This window comes from Aegilops tauschii, chromosome 5, assembly GCF_002575655.3.
Source record: "Aegilops tauschii subsp. strangulata cultivar AL8/78 chromosome 5, Aet v6.0, whole genome shotgun sequence".
NCBI classification, from domain to species: Eukaryota; Viridiplantae; Streptophyta; class Magnoliopsida; order Poales; family Poaceae; genus Aegilops; species Aegilops tauschii.
Genome location: NC_053039.3, coordinates 455,135,562 through 455,146,000, shown reverse-complemented (window position 1 = coordinate 455,146,000; position 10,439 = coordinate 455,135,562). Strand labels below are relative to the sequence as shown.

General features: G+C 47.7%; 2 protein-coding genes across 3 annotated transcripts; one reads left to right on the top strand and one right to left on the bottom strand.

Moving 5' to 3' along the window:
• Nucleotides 1-4,250: 4,250 nt before the first annotated feature.
• Nucleotides 4,251-7,734, top strand: LOC109772288 (protein PIN-LIKES 7). Of its 2 annotated transcripts, none has more exons than XM_020330974.4 (10): nucleotides 4,251-4,613; nucleotides 5,326-5,537; nucleotides 5,648-5,727; nucleotides 5,942-6,066; nucleotides 6,164-6,288; nucleotides 6,379-6,582; nucleotides 6,668-6,787; nucleotides 6,885-6,985; nucleotides 7,113-7,165; nucleotides 7,278-7,734. In XM_020330974.4, exons 2-10 carry the CDS (start codon nucleotides 5,403-5,405, stop codon nucleotides 7,586-7,588), a joined length of 1,254 nt encoding a protein of 417 aa, XP_020186563.1. In that variant the 5' UTR covers nucleotides 4,251-4,613; nucleotides 5,326-5,402; the 3' UTR covers nucleotides 7,589-7,734. The 2 variants fall into 2 exon arrangements, with proteins under 2 accessions (XP_020186563.1, XP_020186562.1); XM_020330973.4 differs by having other exon boundaries at nucleotides 4,308-4,613; nucleotides 5,331-5,537.
• Nucleotides 7,735-8,084: 350 nt separating this feature from the next.
• LOC120964915 (putative F-box/LRR-repeat protein At3g58880) lies at nucleotides 8,085-10,141 on the bottom strand. The gene is made up of 4 exons (XM_073499305.1): nucleotides 9,143-10,141; nucleotides 8,904-9,080; nucleotides 8,856-8,862; nucleotides 8,085-8,580 (listed from the first exon to the last, which is right to left on the bottom strand). Exons 1-4 carry the CDS (start codon nucleotides 10,058-10,060, stop codon nucleotides 8,192-8,194), a joined length of 1,491 nt encoding a protein of 496 aa, XP_073355406.1. The 5' UTR covers nucleotides 10,061-10,141; the 3' UTR covers nucleotides 8,085-8,191.
• Between the last annotated feature and the right edge of the window lie 298 nt (nucleotides 10,142-10,439).

Below are 10,439 nucleotides of genomic sequence, written 5' to 3'. Positions count from 1 at the left end.
GAGATAGAAGGACTAGCTTTATCTTTTCAGTCTTTTGTTATTCAATCTGTATCAAGAAAAGCCAATGCTCCAGCCCACCTTTGTGCCAAGTTTGCTTGCACATTAGGGGTTACGAGCTGTTGGATGGACTCCCCTCCTAGTTTTCTCATGACTAGCGTTATGGCTGATCATGCTGGAGCTAGAGATGATTGAATAAAGTTCTCATTTCCCTGCAAAAAAAAAAAATACGGGACAAGTAAGTGGGTGTGTTTGTTCCAGGAGGTACGGTCCAGATTAGCAGGACCTTGCCGTCGGTGGTACAAGTCACTTGGTTGGACCAGTTGGAATTTACGGAAAGAGTTGGAATTTACCGACGACAGATCGATGCATATGCGTCCATAGTCCATTGGGCATTTCCCCTCATCACGCAAGTACCACGTTTTCTCTTGCTTGCCTTCCATGCAACAGGGCCTTTTTTTTTCCGAACCAACCACAGGTTAGGAGGACAATGCTATCCTCTACCCATCAGGATTCAAGTACTGATGCGCCTTCAGTGGAAGGAGACATCTCCGTCGACTACGACACACCTACGGTGACTTTATAAAATCTCACGATGATATGCCGGCTCAACCTTTCAGATCCGCGTCTTCACAGAGGTGGAGCATATACGCGTGTATATAAGTGCTTGTGTCTGTATTTTTTTAAAATAATAGAGCTTTTTTTTTACGAATACCATTCAACAGGGCCTTGCTCCGTGTATATATGTTGGCGTGGAGTGGAGCTGCAAGACGCGGGAGGGAGGACGCATGGCGTGTGCATTGTTATTGCACTGACGGCGAACGCCGGCCGCCACACAGGATGATGTGTCTGGAGAATGGATGCATACATATCAGCCTGATTTGACAGTGGAGCGTCAGAGCTGAGCTGATGATCACGCGTTAATTAAATTATGATGAATGATGTGATGGCTCGCATCGCATCGCACCTTGCTCCCCTCCCTGGTATGCATTTCCCTGGCGGGCAAGTCAAGTCAAGCCAGGCCAAGCCAAGCCGGCGGTCCAGGAGCCAGCAAGGCCGAGAGAGAAAGGCCTAGTACGCACGTACGTCATGGCTGACTCACACGTAGTAGCCCTCCGGCCAGCCCGGCCAAATGAAAGCAGCCACAGCCCAGACCGACCGACCGGAGTGCCGCCGCCGACGGGGATTTCGATCTGCGTACCAACAAGCGATTTCGAAGAGCTCGCGCGTGCGTCTCATGGCCTTAATCACACAGGCAGAGCTGCTTGGGTTTGATTTTTCTTTTTCTTTCGTGGCCCTAGTACGCCCGAGACGTGTGCGCCAGTACAAAAAACCACGTACGCTGGGCTGGGTCGACTCGTCGCGCTCGCGTGCAGCGCACGGCCGCTCCTCATCACACAGACAACGATCTGCAAAGTCGCGTAGAGAGACGACTCGGATCGATCATGGATATCCAATTTCATTTCGCTTGCTTCGCTTCAGCCTGAAAAACATGCCAAGCGTTCGCCCGTGGTCACGAGCAGATAGATAGATAGATAACCACGTGTTTATTTAGCTTGTCCGCCACGGGATTAGCTTAGCATAACCGGGCAGGCGAAGGGGGAACTGTCGAGTCGCGGCATGTATACATCACCTCCATCTTTCTCTGGCCGCCGCATATATACGTCCAAGCCCGGGATGCCATCCACACATAGGAAGTACAGAAAACTGTGCAACACACAAATCATACGCCCAGAACTAACAAGTCTTGAATCCTTGTGCAATTTGTTATTTTCAACACAAACATAGCAGAAGAGAACACGAGCACCAGGTCAAAGTGAGTTGTTTTAATTATCGGAAAAGCTATTTTCCGGACGGCAGGATTTTAGCGACAGGTGCGGACGATTCGCACGACGTCAGATCCGAATCCTGCGCGCCTGCTTGTTCCTTTTTTCTGCCAAATTTTCCGTTCCCATCCGCAGGTTAATCGCTAGGAAGAAAAACAACCACTAGGCCATGCCTTAATTACAAGAAAATAAAATGAAGTGTTTGCAGTGGGATTCAAACCCATGTCGCCTAGGCTGCTCGAAAAGCCAACAACCATCTCAGCCATTTCGACTTTGCTGTCAAACTACTTCCTGTTATGTGAATAACCCAATTTTTTTGGCATTGTAATTAAGGCATGGCCTTTCTCATAATTTTTTTTGACGCATGGCCTAATGGTTGTTTTTCCATTCTTAAAAGTCTACTGCTGTTGGGTTGCATAATAGCTCACGTTAGTGCAAGGTATCTTGTGTGTCTTCCACTCGTGTGTGTTGACATGTTAGTATTCATTGATTCACCATGACGAAAAGTTACCGCTCCATCGAGAATGGAGCCGATAACTCACGTACAAATAATACGGTAACTCTTTCGAACCATGGAAAAAAAGTTGTTGAACCCATATCCCCGGTAACTTCTGTGGAAATAACATGGTAATATACGCACACCAAAGCTGATAAATCGCGGTAACTTCTGTGGAATTAACATGGAAAAAAAGTTGCTAAATCCATACCCCGGTAACTTCTGTGAAAATAATATGGTAATATACGCACACCAAAGCTGATAAATCGCGTACAAGCACCATGATACCTTTTTTACCGGAAAAAATGTAAATTAATATAACCCGGTAACTTGTGTGTAAAAAACATGATAATATAGACATAACAAAGGTGATAAGTCACGTACAAATACTACGATAACCTTTTTGTCCTGGGACAATTTTATTGTAAAACAAAACCGGGTAACTTCTATGTAAATAGGTTGCTAATATACCCATAACAGAGCTGATAACTCATGTAAAAACACCGTGATAATGACCCCAGGATAAAATTTGTTGGAAACCATACCCCTGATAACTTCTGTGCAGATAGTGCAATAATATACACACAACAGAGCGGGTAACTTTGACTAGGGAAATTTTCTCTTTGAAAAACATAACTACGATAACTTTTGTGTAAACGACATGATAGTTTGTGCACCGCAACCCTAATAATTTAGATACAAACATGGTGGTAACATTCGACACGAGGGGTGCTTGAAATGTATCCTTGCTAATTTATGTGTAAATAGCATGATAATTTATGCACTGCTGACATGATAACTGATGTACAAACATCATGATAACTTAGGTACAAACACCATTATAATTTTTATCGACGAACAAAATGTTTGAAGACACATCCTTGATAACTTTTGTAGAAATAGCATGGTAATATAGGCACAACATACCTGATAACTTAGATACAAACACACTGATAATATTAATCTGAGGAAAAATGGTTGTTCAAAACATAACTCCGGTAACTTTTGCGTAAATATCAAGGTAGTACACGTACCACAGCTCTGATAACTCAGGTTCAAACACCACGGTAGGGGGGAGGGGTGTTGTTGTGCTTGAGTTACCACGGCGTTTGTGAGCGAGTTATCAGGTTCGTGACGTATATATTACCATGCTCTTTACAGAGAAGTTATCGGGGTGTGTTGCAACAACTTTTTTTTTTCTCTGGGCCGAAAGTTACCGCAGTGTTTGTGATTGAGTTACCAGGTTTGTGGCGTATATACTACCATGCTTTTTAGAGAAGTTATTGGGATGTGTTACAACAACTCTTTTTTTCATGTGGTCAAAAATATTACCATAGTGTTTGTGTGCGAGTTATCAGATTCGTGGTGTATAATTACCATGCTCTTTTATAGATAAGTTATCACAATGTATTACAAACAACTATTTTACCTAGGGTCAAAAAGTGAATTATCAGGTCTGTGATGCACAAATTACCGTGTACTAAAGGAAAAAAATGGTAAAAAAAAAGAGAGAAAGAAAGAGGGCTTGTTTTTCTGATCGCGTATGTAGGAGTACAAATATTTATCGATCTTTTTCGTAATCGCTACTTGAAACTAGACTAGGTGGATCTGAGAAGCGATAATGGGACAACAGGTAGTGAGTTCGACTCCTACCTCCTGTAAATTTTTTACCACATTTATTTACCACGCTAGAGAAGCATGCGCGCGATCGTTCGCATCTGTCGCTAAAATCCTTCCGTCAAAAAGTTAGTCGCGTCGTTTAATTATTATTGCTCGCGGGGCGAGCCCAACTTGGTCTCGATCTTGCGTAAACAAGGGGAGATCACTTGACACTGGATGCGCGTGCGCGGTCAAAGAGATGGAGACGCGAGCCGATCGGCTAGCTGATCGGGCAAACAGATAACCAACCATGTCCATGTGCGTTTTAGCCTGGCTGCACGGGACGGACGGGATTAGCACTAGCAGAGGAAGGAGGAGGGAAGCGAGTAGGTAGCTAGCGACAGACGGACGGACGGACGTCTGTGTTGGCGGCGGCTGCCTGCACGGGACGGAATAGGTGGATGCGGTGTAGGCGCCATCTCTTCTCCGGCCCAGTCCGCCTGACTGTGTACGTACGTGTCTCCGTCGCTATCCTATTTAAACCTCCTCCTCCTCCTCCTCTCTCGACTCTGTCTGCATCGCATCCATCCATCCATCCAGGGCTGGCCACCGTACGCCTCCTTCTCTCCCGTCTCCGGCAACGACCAACTCCGGCGGATCCTCCTCGCTCCTCCGCCCCGCCGCGCATTCTTCAGGTAATTATTAAGCTTAACTACTTCGCTCCTGCGTCCGCGATCGAGCATGCAGCCGGCAGCTCCGTGGCGTGGGCGTTGGCACCAGTACCCACTGCCGTCTTTATTTGCTTCTCCTTCTTCTGGGAGCTCCATCCGTCCATCTCCTACCTGCTGCTGCGTTCCATGCTTTTCTTCTTCTTCTTCAACCTTGGGGAATAGTAGTAAGTTCCGAGAGTCTTGGAGAATTTTGCGTCCGTCCGTCCGTCCGTCCGTTTGTATCGTCGCCGGCAGGCTAGCTCGTGTTTTCTTTTCCTCAAAACGCTGGTGCTGCCTGTTTAAACGCACAAGTGCTTTACGCCTTCGCCTCCTCCACATGTATGCTGACAAGGCAGGCATACCCCTTGCAACTTGCTGCTGCCATGAGGAGAGGACCCGTCTCTTTCGGATCACAGTACAAGTAGCATATACCAGAAGCTACCAGCCTAGCAGCAGCAACAAAGATTTTGTAAATACAGCAGATAAAAGCTTAGCTCCATGGAGCAATGCCATCCAGACATATTGCGGCTACCAGCGGTTCCCTGGATCATTCAGCCATTTTGATCTCTCTCTCTCTCTCTCTCTCTCTCTCTCTCTCTCTCTCTCTTATTTGATTTTTTTTTTGTGGTTGTTGCGAAAAACTCTCTTATTTGAATTTGTCAGGAGACGTGTCTGAAAACCATACTTGACATCATAGTACAGGGAGAAGCTAAGCAGGAGATCAGCAGGGGGCTAAGGAGGAGACTTGATCCTACCGACATCAGGACTGGGAAGATGGGTTTCCTGTCACTGCTCGTCGTGGCTTCCATGCCCATCGTCCAGGTCCTGCTCATCGGCGTCATCGGAGCCTTCCTCGCCTCGGGGTACAGCAAGGTTCTCACCGCCAGCGCTCGCAGGGACATGAACAAGGTCATCCAGCTTCCATTGGCACACTATAAACATCCAATGTTTCACCCTGAGCATAATAGTACTTCCTTTGTTATCGGCTAATCCCATTACTTGATTTTCTTCCCGGGCAGGTTGTTTTTACAGTCTTCACCCCGTCTCTCATCTTCGCCAACCTCGCCAAGACGGTCACACTGTCCGACGTCATCTCCTGGTGAGTCAGCGGCTTCATCAGGTTTCATAGTTTCCAACAAGGCAATTAGTTAAATAGGTGCTGCAATTCGGTGAACATGTCCCAGAGTTAGCACCATGTTCCCCTTAACAAGTTCTCTGAATGTCAAACAAGACATCCAGCTCAAGTGACAGAACATTCAGGCATAAACATCCAACTCAAGTGGACTGACACGAGCAAGCTTTACATCATACAGGTGGTTCATGCCGGTGAACATAGCAATCACATTCCTGGTTGGCAGTGCTCTAGGCTGGCTAGCGTGCAAGATCCTGAAACCGCCGCCGCATTTCCGTGGCCTCATCATGGCCTTCTGCTCAGCAGGTACACACACACAATTTCAGACTTTGAGTCGCCATGATGCTGTTGGTATCCATATCATGATGCTAACCGCGTCCGGCATCGACCAAAAATACCGCAGGAAACCTCGGCAACCTGCTGCTGATCGTCGTCCCGGCCGTCTGCGACGAAGACGGCAACCCGTTTGGGAACGACCGGAGCCAGTGCCGCTCCCGCGGCCTCTCCTACTCGTCGCTGTCCATGGCTGTAAGCAGAATTTGCCACCAGTACCAGTTGCTCGTCCCTCTGACGACGCTGAGAGATCAGGCTGCTAATTCACTCTGAGGATGTCTGCAGCTCGGTGGCCTCTTCATATGGACGTACACCTACAGCTTGATGCAGAAGTCTGGCAAACTGTACCACAAGATGCAGTCCAAGAGCATCCAGTGCCCCGCCGACAGCGACGAGGAGCATCTCGAGGGATTCAAAGCCGGCGACGAGGAAGCAGCTCTCCCCGCATCGGCTGGACCCGATGACGAACACAACGAGGGGAGACAGATTGTAAGTTCAGAATTGTCCATGTTGGTTGGTTGGTTCTTGGGGGCATCTCCAGATTTCAAAGAAACTGACTCAGAGAGAAATGCAGGAGGCTCCACTACTGTCTTGTGAGAGCGATGTCGCCAACAACAAAGGGTTCTGGGTAAACCTGAAGGAGGCCGTGCACCAGCTCGTCGAGGAGCTCATGGCGCCGCCGACCATATCCGCGGTATGTCTCTGCCAAACAAACTGCAACATTTATCATTTCTAGGGGAAAGGTTCTTTTTTTTTTTTGACTGAATTCGGTTTTAACTGCATCCTGGCAGATGATTGGATTCGTTGTTGGGCTAGTGCCATGGCTGAAGTCGCTGATCATCGGCGAAGGCGCCCCTTTCAGAGTTATCCAGGATTCTCTGGAGTTGATGGGGTAAGAAGCAACATCAGTGTCTGTCTACTTGCAGATGATAATTTTTCCTGCTTTCATTTTGAAAGCTCTGAACTTAATTCAGTGCTCATTCAGTCTCACTTCAATGACTAAGAAATTGCCTTTGCAGCAATGGCACCATACCCTGCATCACCCTCATCCTGGGAGGAAACCTGACACAAGGTAGGGATCTGACAACCTTTCCGTTCCGATCGTCAAGATCATTTGGTAGCAGTTCATCCACACAGTGTCGTGCCCGAAAACAATTCCCTGAACTCTGAAAATTCTTCTGTAGGGCTGCGGAAGTCGGTGCTGAAGCGCATGGTGATCGTGGCGATCGTGTTTATCCGCTACGTGGCTATGCCGGTGATCGGGATCGCTGTCGTCCGCGCGGCGCACGGGGTCGGGTTCCTTCCCCATGATCCTCTCTACCGGTACGTGCTGATGTTGCAGTTCGCGCTGCCGCCCGCTATGAACATCGGGACCATGGCGCAGCTGTTCGACGTCGGGCAGGAGGAGTGCTCGGTGATCTTCCTGTGGACGTACCTAGTTGCTGCGGTCGCGCTCACCACATGGTCCACCGTCTTCATGTCCATTCTCTCCTGAAGCAGGCAACCATTAACAGTTCAATTTTGTAATGGGCCAGGGAGAACTCCCGTAGATTCCATTTGTAAAGTGTTCATTACAGAGTTTGTAAGTAGACACGCCATTCTTTCTGTATACTAAATACTAGTCCATTTTTTATGGAAAAACACATACTAGTCCATTTTCAGCCTGTCCTGCTTTTGCAACAGACTGCACTAGTGGAAGGATCCCTGTGATGGAACGATCAAGCACTAGTTCATTATATAATCGAAGGATATCAGAGTTTAAACTAACACTTAATTTGACCCAGATTTTGCAAGACAGTTTTGCAAACAATACAAACTCTTTTACATACACTTTCAGAGACCAAAGTAAGAAGCTACCCTGCCCTTCCACCGGTTACTTAATCCCCCTGCGGACTTCTGAATTCTGGTTCCGCAGACTTTGGAATTCCAGTCTACTTCATGGATAGAAACATATTATTTCACTAGTATATGGAAAGAGCATAGACAAACATATCCCCTGGCTCTGCAGACTTCTAAATTTCAGTATACTTCAGGCTACTTTTTTTTTTTGCAAGAAGACTCCACTGAAAGGGCATCATAGCAGACAACAACATTTGCACTAAGAGCTACCAAAGGGATCAACTGTCCACATACCATACAGGTGATGGTCATCGCAAAGGCTGGGGATATCAAAATCTCTTTCAAAATCAAATCGCGCATCTCTAGAAGCTCTGTTACCCAGTTGTAGCCGCCTGCGCTGATTAGCCACCCATTTATCATTGCAGGTACCACTGGCACCAAATTTCATTACCTTGAGCACCTTTGCATTCAGAACAAAGAACTTGGCAAAGTCAACATCTGCTCTCTTGCCTTCATAGGTGTTCAATACTATTGCTCTGAGATGAAGTTCAAGGCATTCGATGGGATCGAGTGTGCTATATTGGCACACATTTTTCATATCCTTCCTAAGGCGTGACTGCAAAAGAACAAAATAGATATTGGTGGCCACTTAGGTCGCGATAAAAGGAGTAATTTTACTGTGGGCAGGGAAACAATGATTCCACATAGTTGGCACCTAGTTACATAAGGATTAGTTGTATTTGCATGATGATTGAATTAATTGGGGATTACTGAACAATGTAGTCCCCTTAGTTCATTTTAACTTTAAAACCCCTACGTGTAGTTTTGACTACGAGATTTTTCATTGTACAATTATAGGGGAAAAATTACCCAACAATCGTTACTGTGGAGGGTAATTTTACCAAAAGTGTACTAAATATTACGTCCAAACTAGACTTCCAGAAATATACAATTGATCAAAGTTAAAATACCATTTGACTAGATTTAACAACAAAGATTTTCACCTGGATGTATAGCTTCTCCAAGCAGGGAAAGCATCTAAGGAAGCCAACAACTGCTTCTAGATTGGGGCCGATAGATTCTAGAATCAAGACCTTCACTGTGCGTCCCGATGCAGACAAGCTAGTGGGGACAATTTCCTGGAGAAAACAGATACACACACATCAATAGATTGCAAGTAGAAAAATGCCCAAATGCATGCAAGTTTTACCTTCACAATTGTTCCATTCACAGTTTTGAAATTTTCGCCATACAGGCAGCCCAACACCATCAAGTTCGGCGTCGCAAGGACTTTGACTATCCTCGGGCCACCACATGGACCAAGTGTGATCAATCTCTCGAGGCAAGGTGCATCCTCAATGACAAGCTCCTGAATCTGGGACTCTTCAATGTTGAAGTCAGAACCAGAGACACCGATACTACGTAGAGTGGACGAGATGATCCGGACGGAGCTGAGCCCCTGGATGTTATCAAGCTGAAGGATCTCTAGCGCAGTGCAGCCAGCGAGTAGGCAGTGGAGGGTCGCATCCGAGATAGTGGCACGACCACAGAGCTTGAGCTCCTTCAGCCGAGGGAGACGAAGTGCGGGGGTAGCTTTAATCTCGTGGAAATCACAGCCGCACAGTCTCGCGACGCGCAGCGTGGGCGCGAAGCGGAGCACGGAGGTCGGCAGCGTCCACCCCGGCTCGCCGCCCAAGTAGAAATCGAGCTCCTCGAGGCCATCGAGGGCGGTGGAGCAGAACCAGCCGTCGAACTTAGTGCAGAAGCCGCGGTTGAGGCGGATGCCGTGGCGGTCACCCAAGGAGAGGCGGCGAGCGGGGCCGGTGTGCACGGCGAGGATCTTGGAGAGGGTGACGTCGATGCGCTCGCTCACCCGGCGGTAAACAGGTTTGTAGTGGATGTCGCGGAGGAACGAGCCGGTGAGCCAGATTGAGCGGGCGAGGTGCTCGACCGCGAGGTTAAGCGGGGCGGAGTGCCAGAGGTGGCGCCACCGAGAGGAGAGAACGGTTGTCCGCGCGGCGTCTTTGGTGGGCAAGAGAGAGATGATGGTGCCGAGGATCTCGTCAGGGAGGTTGCTGATGAGGTCCCGCCTCCGCTTCTTGGATCGGGAAGCCGCCACATCGTTCATGGACGCCGCCGCCCAAAATATCCGGCAATTAGGTTGGAACCTTCTGTTCACCCCCGAGCGACCTATTTAACCAGTTTGGAATATGTACGACTTATACAGGTATACATATCACAAAAAAATCTCTCTTTTTATAAGAAAGAAAAATAAAGAAAACGCATCCGCATTATATAACTCTTCGTGCAACGACCATCTCTGTGGCCTTGTATCTAAGTTGATCGAATGGTCCGCAGCAACCCATACACTATTCCAGCTTGCAACATGGTCCTTGTTGCAACCCTTTCGAGCGCAACACTGGCTATGTTGCAGAGCGACTACGCATGCCTAGGCCTCCTTTCTCACGTGCCATGTGTCCGACCCTACACACCTCTCTTGTCTCTGA

What these genes read in the sequence shown, in the direction of transcription:
- LOC109772288 (XM_020330973.4), top strand. Translation starts at nt 4,380, where the DNA reads ATGCGGTGTAGGCGCCATCTCTTCTCCGGCCCAGTCCGCCTGACTGTG. An exon ending in CCCCGCCGCGCATTCTTCAG is followed by an intron (nt 4,614 to 5,330) that starts GTAATTATTAAG and finishes ATCATAGTACAG; the next exon opens with GGAGAAGCTAAGCAGGAGAT. An exon ending in CTGTCCGACGTCATCTCCTG is followed by an intron (nt 5,728 to 5,941) that starts GTGAGTCAGCGG and finishes TACATCATACAG; the next exon opens with GTGGTTCATGCCGGTGAACA.
- LOC120964915 (XM_073499305.1), bottom strand. Translation starts at nt 10,060, where the DNA reads ATGAACGATGTGGCGGCTTCCCGATCCAAGAAGCGGAGGCGGGACCTC. An exon ending in TGAATGGAACAATTGTGAAG is followed by an intron (nt 9,081 to 9,142) that starts GTAAAACTTGCA and finishes GTGTGTATCTGT; the next exon opens with TTTCTCCAGGAAATTGTCCC.